The 17500-nt window shown below is 61.4% G+C and overlaps 2 protein-coding genes across 7 annotated transcripts; one reads left to right on the forward strand and one right to left on the reverse strand.

The window, feature by feature from the left end:
* Positions 1-1030: 1030 nt before the first annotated feature.
* On the forward strand, positions 1031-5877 carry DNAJB2 (DnaJ heat shock protein family (Hsp40) member B2). 4 transcript variants are annotated; one of them, XR_005952560.1, is made up of 10 exons: positions 1031-1066; positions 1152-1240; positions 2337-2446; positions 2842-2895; positions 3039-3158; positions 3332-3421; positions 3544-3649; positions 3784-3854; positions 4070-4582; positions 4630-5136. XR_005952560.1 is itself a non-coding variant. In XM_041403421.1 (10 exons), exons 2-10 carry the CDS (start codon positions 1176-1178, stop codon positions 5757-5759), a joined length of 879 nt encoding a protein of 292 aa, XP_041259355.1. In that variant the 5' UTR covers positions 1038-1066; positions 1152-1175; the 3' UTR covers positions 5760-5877. The 4 variants fall into 4 exon arrangements, 2 of the variants coding, with proteins under 2 accessions (XP_041259355.1, XP_041259356.1); XR_005952561.1 differs by having other exon boundaries at positions 4070-4544; positions 4591-5136; XM_041403421.1 differs by lacking the exon at positions 4630-5136 and adding an exon at positions 5719-5877 and having other exon boundaries at positions 1038-1066; positions 4070-4291.
* On the reverse strand, positions 5827-17401 carry PTPRN (protein tyrosine phosphatase receptor type N). 3 transcript variants are annotated; one of them, XM_041403417.1, is made up of 23 exons: positions 17265-17401; positions 15571-15621; positions 15266-15379; positions 14931-15036; positions 14613-14811; positions 14130-14454; positions 13802-13918; positions 13594-13673; positions 13232-13518; positions 12681-12767; positions 12495-12574; positions 12211-12275; positions 9725-9937; positions 9386-9595; positions 9146-9293; positions 8907-8980; positions 8531-8608; positions 8277-8396; positions 8006-8172; positions 6869-6922; positions 6688-6752; positions 6526-6599; positions 5827-6425 (listed from the first exon to the last, which is right to left on the reverse strand). In XM_041403417.1, the coding sequence occupies exons 1-23, from the start codon at positions 17359-17361 to the stop codon at positions 6354-6356; spliced, it is 2883 nt and encodes a 960-aa protein (XP_041259351.1). In that variant the 5' UTR covers positions 17362-17401; the 3' UTR covers positions 5827-6353. The 3 variants fall into 3 exon arrangements, with proteins under 3 accessions (XP_041259351.1, XP_041259353.1, XP_041259352.1); XM_041403419.1 differs by lacking the exon at positions 14130-14454 and having other exon boundaries at positions 17265-17354; XM_041403418.1 differs by lacking the exons at positions 13802-13918; positions 14130-14454 and having other exon boundaries at positions 13608-13673.
* Positions 17402-17500: the final 99 nt, after the last annotated feature.

Consider the following 17500-nt stretch of genomic DNA (forward strand, 5'->3'; position numbering starts at 1 on the left):
TATGGATGCCAGAGCGGGGTTGGGCTTTGCTGCCATACAAAGGCATCTTTTGGTGGGGTTTGGTTCCTTTCTCCCTGCAGTCGGCCTGGGGCTGGAGGCAAGTCTTGGTGGTGTTTGGAGGCTCCCCTCTCTCTGTGCCGGAGGGTGCAGGGATGGCACATGGTTGGGGCACAGGCACTCTGCTGGCATCAAACTCAGGGGGCTGGAGGTCACAGAGTGAAGAGCAGCATGTCCTGTATTAGGGATGTGGGCCCTGTGGGCAGGTGGGTGCTGTGCTCCGGTACTGCTGGGAAGCTGACAGAGTCTCTGCAACTCCTGCCTGGTGCCCTGCCCATGTGCTGCTGCTGTCACTGGGGTGAGGCATTGCCTGAGGGGAATGCCAGCAGATTGCTGGCTTGCCAACAGGTGGCAGAGGTCCCTGTGAGGGGCTTCCCAAGAGGGAGTGGGAGAAGCTGAGAAGCATGGGTTAACCCTAGCTAGCTGCAGTGGGGAAGAGGGGGCTGCTGGTGCTCTCCTGGCCCCGGGGGCCCCTAGGAACCCCTGGTACATTGACACTCACAGTGGAGCCCATGAAGGCTCCAGAACAAACCTGTGAGCATTGTCCAGAGCCATTGATGAGGGCAGCTGAGGTGGGCACACATTGCACTGCTGTGGTTGTGCTGCAGTTCTGGAGTAATTTCTGTTTTGTTTGTTTAGTCTGTGTGTGTTGGTGTGTGTATGCATAAATATGTATATATCTGTATATATGTGTGTGTATGTATATTTATTTATGAAAACACATACTCTTGGAAGGAAGAACTAGTCCAGGAGCTCCAGTTCAGTGCCTGAGGCTGTAGGGTGCTGGGTGAAGCGGGCTTGGGGTGCCCCTGCCCACAGGTTGGGAGGTACATGCTCGGGTGGGGGTTGCTGGCCCAGGGACGGCGCTGCGTCAGCAGCAAAGGGTTCCCCGACTGGGGCTGTCGGTGCTCCCAGGGGGCCGAGGAGTGGGCAGGGTGGTGGGAGCTGGGCACGGCGTTGCACTAAGTTGCTTTCGGGAGGCAGTGGGGTGGCCGGGGCGCTAGAGAGGGTAAGCAGCTTTCTAGCTGCTGTCCCACACCCAGCACTACCAGGCTGTGCCTGTGGAGCCCTGACTTTGCCTTCTCCCCATGCAGTGACCCCGTGGGACAGCTCACGTCATGGTCGACTACTACGAAGCGCTGGGGGTGAGCCGCAACGCCACCGCTGAGGACATCAAGAAGGCGTAAGTGTATGGCAGCGTGCCTCTGCCTGACGGCAGAGTCCCCCAAGCCGCCCCCACCTGGTGCCAGCGAGGCAGAGGCTCCTTTCAGGGCCTGTGGGGACAGGGCCCAGCTCCAGAGGTGACAATTCAGCCTTTGTTTCCATTGTATGGATGCCAGAGCGGGGTTGGGCTTTGCTGCCATACAAAGGCATCTTTTGGTGGGGTTTGGTTCCTTTCTCCCTGCAGTCGGCCTGGGGCTGGAGGCAAGTCTTGGTGGTGTTTGGAGGCTCCCCTCTCTCTGTGCCGGAGGGTGCAGGGATGGCACATGGTTGGGGCACAGGCACTCTGCTGGCATCAAACTCAGGGGGCTGGAGGTCACAGAGTGAAGAGCAGCATGTCCTGTATTAGGGATGTGGGCCCTGTGGGCAGGTGGGTGCTGTGCTCCGGTACTGCTGGGAAGCTGACAGAGTCTCTGCAACTCCTGCCTGGTGCCCTGCCCATGTGCTGCTGCTGTCACTGGGGTGAGGCATTGCCTGAGGGGAATGCCAGCAGATTGCTGGCTTGCCAACAGGTGGCAGAGGTCCCTGTGAGGGGCTTCCCAAGAGGGAGTGGGAGAAGCTGAGAAGCATGGGTTAACCCTAGCTAGCTGCAGTGGGGAAGAGGGGGCTGCTGGTGCTCTCCTGGCCCCGGGGGCCCCTAGGAACCCCTGGTACATTGACACTCACAGTGGAGCCCATGAAGGCTCCAGAACAAACCTGTGAGCATTGTCCAGAGCCATTGATGAGGGCAGCTGAGGTGGGCACACATTGCACTGCTGTGGTTGTGCTGCAGTTCTGGAGTAATTTCTGTTTTGTTTGTTTAGTCTGTGTGTGTTGGTGTGTGTATGCATAAATATGTATATATCTGTATATATGTGTGTGTATGTATATTTATTTATGAAAACACATACTCTTGGAAGGAAGAACTAGTCCAGGAGCTCCAGTTCAGTGCCTGAGGCTGTAGGGTGCTGGGTGAAGCGGGCTTGGGGTGCCCCTGCCCACAGGTTGGGAGGTACATGCTCGGGTGGGGGTTGCTGGCCCAAGGGCTGCTGTGTGCCCATCACTGCTCCTCTGTGCAGGTACAGGAAGGCTGCGCTGAAATGGCACCCGGATAAGAACCCAGACAACAAGGAGTATGCTGAGCAGAGGTTCAAGGAGATTGCTGAGGCGTACGAAGTGCTGTCGGACAGTAAGAGGCCACAGTGATGTCTTGTGTGTGTGTGTGTTCACACTGGGATGTCCTGCTTCTGGGCTCACCCAGGTTGCATCCCTGGCTGTCCCCAGGAGGCAGTGGGTCCCTGCAGCTTTACCACACAGCTTTTGGGGCTTGGTTACTTCCTCATGTCTCCCAAAACAGCCCTTGGGAGAGATGCTGAGCTGTTGACATCCACAATGGGCTCTCCACAGTGGGCCTGAAGCTTTTGCATTCTTGCCCAGTGGTCTGACTTGGGTTTGGGTTGAGTGCTGGGGTGGCAGTGTTTTGTGCCAACCACCTCCTCTTGCTCCTTGCTGTTCTGCACCTCCCTTAGTTGGGAGAAGTGTCAGTGCTCCTGTCCCCACTGGCAGCCTCTTTTCTTCTTCCAGAGCAGAAGCGTGACATCTACGACCGCTATGGCAAGGATGGACTCATGGGAGCAGGTGAGTAGGGCCGTGGGGGTTAGTGCAGCTCTGGATACATCCTTGTCTGAAGACCCAGGGTGGGTCAGTGCCACCAGGGCTCCCCACCCTTCAGGGGAGATGTCATCCAGGGCTCCATTTAACACTGAGTGTCTTCCCTCCAGCAGGACCAGGTGGCTCCAGGGCCAGTGCCGGGGCCCCCGAATTCACCTTCACCTTCCGCAGCGCTCACGACGTCTTCCGGGAATTCTTTGGCGGACGAGACCCCTTTGCTGAATTCTTTGGTGCGTGTGGGGCAGGGGAGGCTGGCTGTTGGGCATCTCTCTGTCTGTGGGGCAGCTACTGAGCTTGGGGATAGAGCTCAGGGCTGGCCCTGGCAGAGAGTCCCCACATCAGTGCCCTGTTTCTGATTCACCAAGCTGATGGGGTAATGGTGATGGGGGGCCCTGCCTTTCAGATGACATGATGCCCTTCTCTGAGCTGCGAGGACCTGGCCCCCGGCACCATGGGGGAGGACATTTCTTTTCCCCCTTCCCAGGATCCTCAGGTAGGAGATGCTGCCATTCCTCCCAGCAGGGGAGTCCAAGAACACCATGTTCCCCTTGCAGAGTCTGTCTCCTGCCCTCTTGCCACCCATCCTGGCACTAACTTTGTTGCTCCCTTCTCTAGATTTCTTCGCCTCATCCTTCAGCTCTGGTGCAGACGCAGGACTGGGCTTCCGCTCTGTTTCCACCTCCACCACCTTTGTTAACGGCAGGCGCATCACCACCAAGAGGTGAGGGCACCGCCAGCCCACCTTGCTCCCACAGGCTTCCTTCCATCAGCAGGCCTCTGACCCTGCAACTTCCTGCTGTGGGGCACTGGCTGCATGGCCCTTGACCGTCCATCTGTTTGTTTGTCTGTCTGCAGGATTGTTGAGAATGGGCGGGAACGGGTGGAAGTGGAGGAGGATGGGGAGCTGAAGTCGATTCACATCAATGGTGAGAAGGGGCACTAGAGACTGAGTTGTTGAGATCTATGCCCTTTCCTTTTGGGGTGTCTGGGAGGTGCTGCATCCAGACTTTGTTTTGGACCAGGGTTGGCCCTGGTTTGGAGCTCTGCTCTGCTCTGAAGGATTGGTGGGGTGGGCTGGAGGTGCCAGGGCCCCACACCAGCTTTGGGGAACTGGAGTGGACACCTACCCCTGTCCCCACAGGTGTTCCTGATGACATGGCGCTGGGGCTGGAGCTGAGCCGGCGGGAGCAGCAAGCCTTCCCCAGGCCACGGCCCCCCTCACCGCCAGCACCGGCCCCACACCAGACCTCGAGCTCCTCACCTGTCTGCCTCTACACGGATAGCGAGGATGAGGATGAGGACTTGCAGCTGGCCATGGCCTACAGCCTCTCTGAGATGGAAGCTGCAGGGCACCACCAAGCAGGTGGGCACAGCCCCGGCTCCCTGTCGGCAGCGGGGGGCAGCCACAGCAGCCCGTCCTCCACCCGCAGAGCCCGTGGTGCCCGGGGGAGGCTGGAGCAGGAGCCGCTGGGGGCCAGCAGTTCTGCTGCAGAGGGGCACGAACCTGCCCCCAAAGTGAAGCTGTGGCACTGCCCCCTTCTCTGAGCGTGGGGCAGGGAGAGGAAAGCAGGGCTGGAGTCTCACTGCTTGGAACTCAGCTCCTGCCTCCCCTAGCAAGGGAGGGGGCTGTCTTTTGCCCTGCCTCCTTGCTCAGGTGAGCGGCGGGAGGGGGGTGCCTCCTTGCCCTGCCTCCTTGCTCAGGTGAGCGGATGGCTAGTGGCATCCCAGCGTTGGAGGCTCCCAGACGTGGAGGTAGTGGCTTGAAGAGGAGCCCCCTTGATGGGGTCCCAGGAAGAGAGGCAGCTCCCTGCCCTAGCTACTGGAAGCGTAGGGGGCCCGAGGGCAGACATGCTCTGGCTGTGCCTGCCCCTCTCTCCCTGCCAGCCCTGCAGGTGGCAGGGTCTCCAGCAGGTGCCTCCCTGGCTGCAGCCTGTCCTTGCCCAGGCTGCAGGGAGTGCTGAGTTGAGCTCCCCTCCTTGCAAGGAGGGCTGTGCACATAGCCTCTGCTTGGTGCCTTGTGTCTTGTCTCTTCCCTCTGGATGCTGTTGCTCCTGCCTGTACTCCCTCCTCCTCTGTCTCCTTGCGGACTCTGCCTGGTCACTCCCTTCCGTATGCCTTGCACACCCTCCAGGGCACTGTCCCTCCTTGCTTCCCACAGCAGCCGTGACCCTCCGTGATGTTCACAAGTGTTCCTACCCTCTTCATTGCCCGTAGTTCTGCCTTGGCTGTCTTCCTCCTCTGCCTGGGACCTTCCTCCCTCCATCCCTGCCTCTCCCCAGCCCTTGGCCGAGGAGGATTTCACAGGTGCTGTTGTGTACCCCCCTCCGCTTGTCTCCCCCCAGGTGTGTTCTGAGGCTGCTGCGCCCGGGGACCGCGCACGCCCACTCGCCCACGAAGGTTCTCCCAGCCAGGACTCCGCTTTCTCCCTGCACGGCCACCCCCTGCCACCCCCTTCCCCAGCACCCTCTGGCTCCGTGGGATGCGGTGAGGGGGGGCATGACAGGGCTTGTGGCTGAGCAATACCTGGGGCTGGGGGGAGAGGCCCTGGGCACCACAGGGTGGTGGAGAGGGTGGTGATGGGGGTTGCTGTAGATTAGGCTGCTGGCTGTATGCAGCGAGGGGCAGCATGGCTGGGCTCAGCCAGCAGGGCTGGGCTCTGCCCCCCTCCTCGCTGTAGCCCCCCCTCTCTACCTCCCTTCTGCTAACAGCTGTCAATAAACCTGTTTGCAGTAGCTTCTGCCTGTGGGGACTTTCTGGCTGGGGATGCAGGGTTCTCATCTTTGCCTGCAGGTGAGCCCTACTTGTCTGGCAGTTGCAGAGTGCAGGGATAGAGACGGACAGATGCCACATTTCCTCCCTGTGCCATCCCAATACACACAGTCGGAGGCCAGGCCTGGCTGCAGCTGCACGAACGTGACACAATAACTTTATTCACATCAAGATACAAAATTATAGTTCTCTAGAAATTTTTCTTCTGCTTGAGTGACTAGGCAGGGAGCACACAAAGGGGATCTGGAGTGGGGCTGGGCCAGACTCCCCTGCACCCCATGCTCCCCCTGACTGTGGAGGACCCCTGTCCCCACTTCTGCCCCCCACATGGGTACAGGAAGAGGGCTAACGCAGAACTGACAGGTTGGGGCGTCCCCCTGCCGGTTCCCAGCAGCACCACCTGGTGACCCCCTCCACGGGGCTTAAGGACCACAAGCCCTGTCACCTCTGAGGTGACAGTGGGTATGATGGGGTTCCTGCACAGAGGGCCTGAGGTCAGTGTCCTTGGGGAGATGGGAAGGGGCGCCTGGGGGCAGGGGGAGCAGAGCCAGAAGCACAGACACCATTTTACAGGGAGAGCAGCCCCAGAGGCTGGTGAGGAGAGGGCGAAGCGCAGGGCTGGGAGCAGACAAGAGGAGGAGGAGGGCTCCTTGCCATCACTGTGGCAGTGCCTTCAGGATGGCGTTCACTTCCTCGGCCACAGCCGTCAGTGCAAACTCAAACTGGTCCTGCAGGAGCACAGCAGGAGACATGAGAGTCCCTGCCACCTCAGCCCCAGGGGTTATGTATGCTCCTGTAGAGAGAGAGGATCCCCACTTTGGGGCGTACCTTGGTCTGCACCATACCAGGCCGCTGATCTCGGATATGCTCCAGCGTAGCAGCTATGTCTATCTCCTTCACCCCTGGGGCAGAGGGAGAGAGGGCTGCTAGGAGGGGAGCTCACAGGCCAAGCTCACAGACAGGGCAGAAATGGTGCCTCCCTGCACCTACCTTTGGCCATTCGGTTCAGGACCATGTCGACAAGGATGTACGTTCCAGTCCTGCCTGCACCGTCACTGCAAAACACAGATGCTTGGTCCAGGGGAGCTGGTTCCAATGGGACTGGTCCCGGGCAGCAGGTCCCAGCCTTCAGTCACCCTCAAGCCCAAATGCCCCTCATCCCCTGCAGTACCTGCAGTGCACGATAATAGGGCAGGAGCGACCCCGGTAGCACTTGTTCACCTTCCTGCAAGGATAAGAGGGAACAGATCAGTGCCCTGCTGTGCCAGGGTCAAGGCTGTGCTAGGTGTCCCTTGCTGTGCTCAGTGGGGCAGGGCAGCAGCACACCATGATGTGGCCCTGGGGGTCCCGCTCATGGCTCCTCCTGCCTCCACAATGATGCTGGACATGGGATGGGGACCACGAGTGGAAAGTGGCCAGGGCAGGGAAAGGAGTTCAGTTCCTCAGGTGCCCAGCCTGGGGAGGGGAGCAGTGGCAGGACCCCCAGGGAGCAGCTCTGGTCCGGTGGGGCGTGAAGCTGGGGGCCAGGCGCCGGTGGGGCTCCTGGCATGCTCCATGCAGCAGGCACGGCTGCCAACGATCACTTTTGTGACTATGCAACTGGAGCCAGATTACTAGCTGCAAATCACAAAAATGACGCCGGCAGCTGCGAGAGAGAGACAGAAACAGACAGAGAGAGAGAGAGAGAGCGTGAGCGGGACTGAGAGGAGGGCGACATGCTCAGAGACCCCCCCGCTGCCCTAGGCTGGGTCCCTTGCCCCACACAACCCAGGGACAGTGAGCAGCCTGTGCCTGGCAAGAGCCCACCACCTCTAGGGACCTAAAGACCTGGGCAGGCAAGTCTCCTGGGAGCAGTCTCAGTCCTGCCACTCTTGCCCTGGGCTAGCTGGGGATCCACCACTGGCTATAGGGCATTGGGAGCAATGGGCCACAGCCAGTTTAAAGCTGGCTCTGGGGATTTCTTCTTGCACCTATGGCTGGTGAAGGTGCCAGTCAATGCTGCCCTCCATGCCAGCTCAGGGGAAGAGCACTTTTCCCACCCTCACTGTGAAGGCTGGAGAGCCCTGGCAATGTCAGCCAGAGGTTTCTTGCCCACCAAGCTCTCTTGAGCCTCATCCCAAGTTGGCCAAAACCTGTATTTTCTGCTCCCTCCCATCCACGGCAGCTCCTAGTCCCTACACCTGGTCGATGCCATGGCCCCGACCCTCATCGCCGTGGCAGCAATGTCCTCACCTCGCCCATCAGCGGCCTGCATTTGGGATCACCGCTGGCTCCCCAAGGGCTGGCACGGTGCCAGGTGGGCGCTCACCTGCGGAAGTCGAGGAGGGGCCGGGTGGTGGTGGGGATGCCCTCGGCAGGCCAGCTGAGGAAGTGGAACTGCGTCAGGGTGCGGGTCTCCTGCGACTGCACGTTTTTCAGGTAGAAGCTGCGCACCAGGAAATCCTCGCACCAGATGTGCTCTGACACCAGGTTCACCTGCCCAAGTGAGGCAGACCGTGGGCACCAGTGCCAGGCAAGTGCTGCACTGATGCTCAGGGGGACAGGGGCTGGAGGATGCTCCATGCCCCTGCCACACTTGCCTCATAAATGTGGTAAAGAGAGGAGCCTTCATCTGGCCAGTAGCGGTCACACTGCTTGACACTGTCCTCGGCCAGGGGGCTCAGCATGACAATGACAGTGCAGCCATGTTCCCACACCATCTGCAGGTAAGGCAAGGGGGGTTTCACTGCTGGGGGACAGCCCAGGTGGGAGGACAGTAAAGCCCCTGTGACCCATTAATGTGGGTAGCACGCAAAGGGACCCCAATGCGCTGGCACAGCTGTGTGACACTCACCTGCCAGAAGTCAGCAATAGTGTGGGACAGCGGCCCCTGCGTGGCAATGTACGCTGGCATCCGTGGGTCATGCTCAATCTGGAGCAGGAAAGGGGTATCAGACTTCACACTCTTCGGCCAGGGGTTGGTGACACTTGAAGGAGTAGGGGGATACTCCAGGGGTGATAAGAAGGCTGGGAAGGGAGATTCAGGTGCCCCAGCCAGGATGAAAATGGGATTTAACAATTGCTTGAGGAATGGGGCAGGCACAAAGCTCACATCTGTAGCCCTGAAGGATGTAACTTCAGTCCAGCCCCATCCCAGAGTGAAAACCTCACCTGGGCTGGGCACATCAAGGAGCAGGGTGGCAGGGCAGGAGCCCCCAGTGATCACTCACGATTGGACTGGCATTGATGAAGTCACTGCGGGATGGGTTGCTCTCTGCTTTCAGCTTGATCCGCACGTGATCATCTGGGGGAACAGGCCAGGAGACTTGGTGAGTGGCTAGAGGAGCTGCAGGCACACTAATGCTGCAATCAGTCATGACCCTGAGCATTCCCATGCCCCACATCCTGCTCTAGCAGGACAGCTGGTCCCTGAGGCTGATCCCTGGGGCAGGGTGGCTGGGATGCTCACAGGGCACATAGTCAGGGTTGCGGTTCTTCTTCAGGTTGGCTTCACTCTGGGCAACGGAGCAGATGCTGGGCTCAGCTTGGTAGGCACAGAGCGCCTGCCACTCCTTGGCCAGCCGGTCCCGGTTGCGGAGGTGGTCCTCCATATAGGCCTGGGGCAGAGGGGCAGGAGTCAGCCCAGCAGCAGAGGGCCAGATGCAGGGCTGGGGAGGGGGCTGGCAGCCCTCCCTCCAGGCTGGCTCACCAGGATCATGTGTCCGGTGGAGATGTCCATGTTGGACTGGACGGGCTCCTCGCACCAGGAGGGAGTGCTGCTGTGGGAGCTGGGGCTGGGCTGCGGGGCGTCGCTGAACTGGGACGAGACACTGCTGACCCTCGAGGTCTCCGCTGGTGCCGCCGGTGCGTCGGCGCGGCCAAAAAGAGACTTGGCGGCCATGTGCTGGCGGCACAGCTCCTGGGGAAGGCCAGCACAGCCCCGTCCCTTGGCCACCGCGCCGCCATAGGGCAGCTCCGTGCACCCCGAGCGATGCTGACACGCGGCAGCGACGCGTCCTGCGGGGTCCCACATCCCGCAGGGCCCTACCTGGTACTCGAAGGTGGTGTCAGCAGCACCCTCTGGCCCCAGGGCAGCCAGGCGCTCCTTCTCCCGCTGCTTGGCGTGGCGCCGGAGGCAGAGGGCCGCAGACACCGCGATGGCAATGACCGCCACGCAGGCCAGGGCGATGAAGGTCAGCAGCACCGAGTGGAAGCCATCCCCAAAGCGGGATGGGCGTGAGTAGGCAGCAGCCTCATTTCTCTGGGGACCAAGCCAAGCAAGGGTTAGTTAGCATGGGGCTGGGGGGCAGAGACTCTATTCTGCTGTACATTTGGGGTTGCTGGGGGTTAAAACAGAGCAAGGGCTCTTCCTTCCCCTTCCTGAGGGTGCTGATTTTCCCAGCAGCCTCAGCTGGGGCAGAGCTGTTATCGCTGGGGTGAGGCAGAGTGCACCCTCCTATCTGTCACACGGGGAACTGCTACAATGGTGTCCCTGGAGCTGGAGGAGCTTGGCCAAGCCCAGGTAGCAGTGACTTCCTGCTTCCAGCTCTCAGGGCTGCTGCCTGAGGCAAACCCGGCCTGGACTGCCCTTCTACAAGGCAGGCAGTAGCCCCTTAGAACTCTGCTTCCATGACCTCCCTCTGCCCAGCCGGAGATCAACAAGGGCTGAATTCAGCCCAAGGGGTTAATGGTGTAGGGTAGGCAATTGCAGCACCGGGTGTGCCACTCCCAGGGGACTTTCCCAACTGAGGCTGGCTCTCCCTGGCAGCCCCTGCTCCACGGCAGAACATTGAGGGAGGCAGGGTGGGCAATATGCCAGCACTGCTGGTACCATCCCAGCTGTAGCAGCTAGGGGACAAGTCCTCCCTGTCACCCTCCTCAGTTAGGACACAGAGCAGCCCCTGCCACCTTGCAGGTAGTGTCTCTAGGGCTTCTTCCCTGTGGTTGTGGGAGACACTCCAATCCATGCCAGTCCCATGCTTGCACAGGATGTTGTTGCTCAGGCCTTGCTGGACAAGACCTTCCTGTCAATGCCTTGACTGCCTAGGTCCAGCTAGGGCAGCACAGGGATACTGGGGCATCATCAATTCAAACATCCTGTGCCCAATGAGCTGCCAGAGCCCTGCATTACCTCATTGCCACAGCCTCCCATTGGCTATGAGCCTGATGAGGTTACCGAGGGAACACTGCACCATCATCAACTACATCATCATCATCGTCATCGCCTGGGGATGTCCCCAGCCTGGGTGTCCCTGCTGCCACCTTCCCCCCAGCGCCCGACTGCCACCAGGGTCCAGCCGGTCCTGCAGCCAGGGCACCCAGCAGGCCCAGCACCTCCCAGCTCCCCGGGGCACCCAAGCAGGAGCAGCCCTGCAGCCGCTGAAGGTGTCAGCAGAGCCGGGGGGACAGAAGGGATTTCTCTCCCAAGGCCTGCCCAGGCTGTGCTGTCTCCCTGCTCCCTACATCCCTCTTCCTCAAATCTTGCACCAGTCCCACCAAGTCCAGAGCCAGGAGGGAATGAAGGAAAAGCACAAGCTGGTTGGAACTGGGAAGGTCAGTGTAGCAGGGGGCTTGCAAAGCTTCCTCTGAGCTCCATCTTTGTCATCTCTGACATCTATCCCAGTTCCTGCCACCTACCTCATCAAAAGGCATTGCCACAGACACGCTCTGCATATTGCTGATAGACACAGGTTGCCTCAGTGGCCAGGCCACCCCTTCTTCATGGCCTCCTCCAAAGTTCCCCCTTCCTTCCTTCCTCCCTGCTCACAACTACAGCCACATGATAAGAAGTGAGAAATGGGGACACTGGGCTAGGGATGTGCTACACCATTTTTCCTCCTCAGGCTGCAAACACGGGAGCCAGGCTTGGTCCCTATCTCCAGCCTCTGTTCCCTGCCCCAGGAGACTGTTCCTGTGGCTCCCCAGAGGAGCATGGGGAGGGGCAACCCCTCTCCAAACATATGGTTCCTGTTCCATCCCTGCCTCCAGCTGCTTTGCCATTCTCTGGGGATATGATGGCATTTTGGATGCCTAGCTATGGTTTGTGGAATGCTCTGGGAACATCCCAGCGCATGGGTGCCCTGGCCACAGCTGAGATGGGTGTGCAGGCTGGAGGGAGGCAAGGATGGAGAGATACAGCCTGCAGCCCCTGGTCTTGGGGGGAAGAAAAGCCTCTGGGAATCCCTCTCAAACCACCTTCAAACACTGTGGAGCTTTTGCTTTTAAAAGAGCCAAGAGCCCTGGGCAGGATTGTGCTGCCAGGCAGTGGAGGGGGATGATGGACAGACAGGACTGGAGCAGTCTCCAACAGGAGTCCTCCAACACAGGACTGGAGTCTATCTCCAGCACAGCATCCCAAACACTGCACAGCCTCCTCTAGTCTCCAGCTGCCCCACAGACCTGTGGACAGCTCACTCACAAAGGCCCTTGTACCCCAGGGCTGGGGGCTCCTGGCTTGTACCCAGTGGCAGCATCCCCACTCCCCTATCCCTGGCCACCCCAGCCCCAAGGGATGGAATTCTTGCTCACTCTTACCTCTCCCACTCCTGTTTGCACAATCTTCAGGCCCAGCTCGTGCTCCAGCTCTCCCTTCACTTGCTCTGTGGACAGGGAGAGATGGTCAGAGGCATGCTTCCCCTCCACACAGGAGCTCCCCCAGAAACAGAGCCAAGGGATAGCTCTGACAGCTGCCCACTTCAGCTCCCACTTCAGCCAAAGGCAGAGGGATGTACAGTAGGAGCCCTCTCTTCCTGGTCCCTGCACCCCACAACCGGGAGGCGAAGAGAGGAACAAGATCAGGAGGACTCTGCCCAACTCACCAGTCTGGCTGGCCACATCTGCCAGTGAAAAGTTCTGGGGGTTCTGCCGGATGCGGAAGGTAAGTGCAGGACCCACAACGCTGCCGGGGACAGGGGGGACACAGTGAGAGACCTGGAAATGCAGACCCCCTAGGCACCCTCGCCACAGCCCAGTCCCTCCTGTCCCCATGGCACCAGTTCCCTCACCTGATGTTGATGAAGCTGGCGGTGGAGAGGTGGAGGTGCTTGGCTAGGAGCTCCAGCAGCTGCACGCCAGCAGCCAGCCCCAGGGGCCTGTGGGGACAGTGTCAGGGTGAGGAGGGGGTGGCAAAGGCGAGGGGACAGCCCTGTGCTCCCCACAGTCAGGGAGCAGGGACAGGCAGGCTCAGGGAGTCCCAAGCACACAGCAAGAGCAGGTGTCAGGTTGGGCAGGAGGTAAGAGTGTGGCCATGTGTGGTGCTGGGGGTGAGCCGACCCCCCTTGCACACGAGTGTGCACAGAGACATTCGTGCACACACAATCCCAGCCTTCCATGCTGCAACAGTGAGCTCTGGCCTTGGTGTGGGCTGGGAAAGGAAGGCTTTGGGGTGGAACAGGGGCTGTGGGCAGGGAATGGATCAGTGGGAGTTGACCCCATAGAAACCCCACCCTACCAGAGACCCAACAGGTTCAGTCAAGCATGTGAAGCTGTGACAGCTGTTGGTGGGGAGATACAGACCCTTCACACATGCAGACCCCCTTGCACCCCCAGCTCTCACTTCTGGTCTGTGATGATGTAGCCATACTCGTCTAGTGGCCGCATGCCCTGTTGTGCCCCACTGCCCTTCATCTCTGTGTAGCTCTTCTTCTCCACCACAATGTTCTTTCCGGGGCTGAGTGCATCCCCACTGTGTCCCTGCTGTGGCTCAGCCCGGGGAGCTGGTGAGGATGCTGTCCTGCCCTTCATTCCATCCCCTGGGGAGCTGCTGGCTGGGATTTTGGGGGGTGGCACTGTGGAAGAAGGGGGCACTGGTTCCTCTCCATGCTGCATGTCCCCCTCCATCACCTGAAGGGAGGAAAAGGGAGAAGCTGGAATCTCTGAGGAGAGCCTTGGGGAAATGTCTCCTCCCCCTCATCCCACCTGTGCCATGGCACCTCCTCCAGCATCACCCTGCTGCAAACCCACTCGTTTCGCTGTGGGCACTTCAGGGCCAGCAACACCTGGAAAGGAGAGAGACAGAGGTCCTGCAGCACCCACCCCAAAAGGCAACACTCCCTACCCTCAAACAGGACATGCTAGCATCTGCTGTTGCCAGTCCCTGCATGTCCCATCCCTGCACCCAGCTCACCAGAGCTCTGGAGCAGCTGGAGGAGAGTGGATAGGCTGCTTATCTGCTGGGGACTCAGTTCTGGCAGCCCCAGGCCATAGCTGGCCAGGAGAGAAGCCAGTCTCTTCAGGGCAGCATCTGCAAGAGGATGTAGCATCAGGTTGGATGCTCTGCATCTGCAGGGAGACCAGGGGCCAGGGATGAAGCAGATGGAGCAGGTGGGGTTGTGGGTATATTCTGCCCATGGGCATAAACCCAAAGAGGAGGGAAAGTGTGAGCCATGAGGAACTCGTGGCTGTGGGCACAGGATAGGGACAAGGGGTTGGTGCCTGGCTGGAGAACAAGGTACCCGTCTGTGCAGAGGGTGGCTGGGCAGCCAGGGGTGCTTGCTGCTCCCTCTCCTCTATGTTTCTGTAGTCACTGGGGAGCCGCAGGCTGTGCTGAAGCCTGGTGCTGGCGGGGTCCGGGCGGCCAGCTTTCTCTCTGGGCAGGGAAAGCATGCCCAAGTCCTGGAAAAGATGCCCCCCATCCACTCCTGGCTGCCCGCCATAGGAGGGCACAGGGCCAGCCCCAAAAAGGGTCTGGGCAGGGACCCGACCCAGCAGCGAGGAGGTCTCAGAGCTCTGCCTGGCTGAGGCGCTGGGATGCTGGTGAGCACCATCCTGATAGCCGAACTGCAACCAAAACACATGTCAAACCTCACAGGTCCCCTGTCACCCCATGGTGGAGGCAGGGGGTACCCCAGCACCAGCAGAAAAGTGCTGGGAGTGCAGCAGCTCCCTGCCAATATCTACTTTTCTGCCCAGGAGAAGGCGCTCACCCCCCAGCTTACCTTGTGGTAGGAGTAGGGATTGAGCAGAGCCTCCTCGTAGCCCAGCTGGGGTGGGGAGGGCAGCAGGACGTGCTCCAGGTAGCGCTGCACCAGAGGGGAAAGCAGCAGTGGTGGGGGCTGCTCCAGATGCTGAGCTGCTGGCAGGCCAGGGTCTGGGGCTAGCGGGGCTCGCCGGGGCTCGCTGCGGAGAGGCAGGAACCTCGAAGGCAAAGAGCGCTGGGGTAACTCACCTGGGTAAAGGGGGAGGTCCCTCCCCTAAACCCCATTTGGGGGACAAAGCCCTCGCTGCTCCAGTGAGCTCTGCTGGCGCTGTCCTACCTGTCCCTGGCCACCGGCTCCAGCGAGGGTGGCAGGCGGAGGCGGGGGATGCGCTCCATCTCCTGAGAGATCACATACTGGGTGATGCCGTCCTGCCACGAGAGCCCTGCCACGGGAGGAGGCTGTGAGACATGGAGGCAGCCTGGGAGCCATGGTGTGAGCGCATGGCATGCTGTCCTGATATTCTGTGTCCCATGGCCTGGGTTTGACCCCACTCCTCCTCAGCCCACCCTGGGCCAGCAGGACCGCAGACAGCTCTAGAGCCACCAGGCAATTCGACCTGACATCCCCTCCCTGCAGGGTCACAGCGACTTCCCCCATGCTCCCCTGCTCACCTTGTGCCATGAGATGCCGCAAGACATCCTGCAATCGCTGGAGCACAGGAGATGTGACCTGAAAGTAGGGCCTGTCCTGCACGGAGCCCACCTGGCATTGCCCAAACAGCCCATCTGCAAGAGAAGGAAGAGAGCGGGACTGGATGAACAAACAGCCCGATGTGAGGATCTCCAGGCACAGCCCCAGCTTTCTCCTGCCATCCCTCCTTGAACTGCAACCCAGCTTCCCCTGCAAGGCATCCCTGTACCCTTCACACACACTTGGGAAGGGAGAGGGGATCCCTGCACCCCTGCCAGCCACTTACCCTGCACACACACCTCCTGTGGGGAGCACAGCCTTCGGTCAAACAGGCAGCCTGGGACAGACAGACAGACAGGCCAGTCAGCACAGCATTCAAGGGGGACTCCAATGGAATCTGCTCATCACCAGCTGCTTGGGGGATCCCTATGCTCCAGAAAAGCAGCACAGGAATGCAATGTGGTAATGGTGGGAGGGGACACGGCTTTGTAGCCCATGGCAGAGGCTCGGTGTCAGTCTTTTCTGCCCCTCAGAGACAAGATGGGGGCTGTGTAGAAAGTATGCCCTTGGCTCTGGAGAGTGGGGGAAGGCCTGGAGTTTTAAGGGTGCTGGCAGTTAGGAAGGTAAGACTGAGGCAGCAGAGACCTGCAAAACCACATCTGCTGCCCTCCTACCTGTGGTACTACGAGGAAGGGATGCAACCCAGTGATACCGGAATCCACTCTCCCTGCGAGGCGGACCCCAAAGCATGGATGTAGTGGTGTTGGGGGTGTGGGGTGTGTACCTCTCCAACCCCTTCGGCGGGCAGCACTTGGGCAGGGGGCGGCTTCCCCCTTCCTCTCCCCCCCCGTTTCGGTCCAAGACCGTCAGCAGCGAGACGGCAGCAGGCGATGACTCAGCCCCGGATGGCAAGGAAGGAACGAGAAAACAACCGGGGGGAGGGGAGGGAGGGGCCCGTCAAGCCCGCCGCGGGGGAAGGGGGCTAGTGGGGATGAGTGTCCTCGAAACCTCGGCACCCTCGGGTCAGCGTCCCCCGGGGCGAAGGCCCCGCAGGTGCGTGGCACAGGACCCCAGTGCCAGGGCAGACCCCAGGGCCGGCGGCAGCGGGGGCCGGGCCGGGGCGGCAGGGCCGGCGCTGTCCGCGGTGCTGGAGCGGCGCAGCGCTCTCCCGCCGAGACGCCGCGCTCCGCCGGGAGGGGCGGCGGCCCCAGCGCGGGGAGGCTCCCCCGGCCAGGACGGTGCTCGGCCGCAGCCGTCCCGGCACCATTCCCTGCTTGCTCCCGGGGGCAGCGGGACCCCGCGGTGCAGCCGGATCCATCCCGGCACTCCCGGGCCGCTGGAGGACGAGGGGCGCAGCAGCCCCAGGCGCCCGGTAGTGAGTCAGCGGAGCCGGGGCCGTGCCGTGGGCTGCAGCCCCGCTATCGAAAGCGACACTCGGGTCCCCGAGAGCCCCAAGCATGGACCACACGGACCGACCTGGAGAAGAGCGGGCGCACCGGCCCGGGCGAGCCGCACTTACAGGCGGAGGGCGGCTAAAGGGCGGCATGGTCTCGGAGAAAGCCACGCTTAGGGCCGCTGGCCCGGGCTCCCCATCCCTGCGGCAGCCCCAGGCACCGGCTTTGCCCCGGGCATGAACGGCATCACCGTTCTGCTCCCGTCCCGTAGCTGCTGGCTCTCGGGCCCGGCGGGGCGGCACCTCTACAGCCGGCGGGGTGCCCCGGGTTTAGCACACCCACCGGCCCGGCAGCCCCGGGAGAGGGGCGCCACCGGTGCCAACGGCGCACCCGCGGTGCCGGTCCCAGGCCGCCCTGTTCCGCTATCCGCCGGGGGCCGGACTCGCCGCTGCACGCCATGACAGCACCCTATAGCGGTGGCGACCGCACCGGCCGCGGAGTCCCGTGCCCCGCCACTCCCCGGGAATCTCCTTCCGGCCCTCGCCAGCCCGGGGCAAAGCCGCCCTGCCCGGGGTCGCGGTCTCACCGTGTGCGGCGGTGGCGGCGGCGACGCCGTCACGCAGCTGCCCGCGGCCGGCCAGGAGGAGGAGGCAGAGGAGCGCCCGGAGGAGCCGCCGCCCCATGCTCCGCTCACGGCCGCACCATGGCGCACCCGCCCGCGCCGCGGCCAATCAGGGAGCGGCGCGGCTGCCCTCAGCGCCGCGCTCACGCCCCGCGCTGTCCAGCGGGGCCAATCACGCCTCGCTCCGGGGAGAGGCGGCC

The sequence above is a fragment of the Onychostruthus taczanowskii genome, unplaced genomic scaffold (genome assembly GCF_017590055.1).
Source record: "Onychostruthus taczanowskii isolate IOZ18803 unplaced genomic scaffold, ASM1759005v1 scaffold20, whole genome shotgun sequence".
NCBI classification, from domain to species: Eukaryota; Metazoa; Chordata; class Aves; order Passeriformes; family Passeridae; genus Onychostruthus; species Onychostruthus taczanowskii.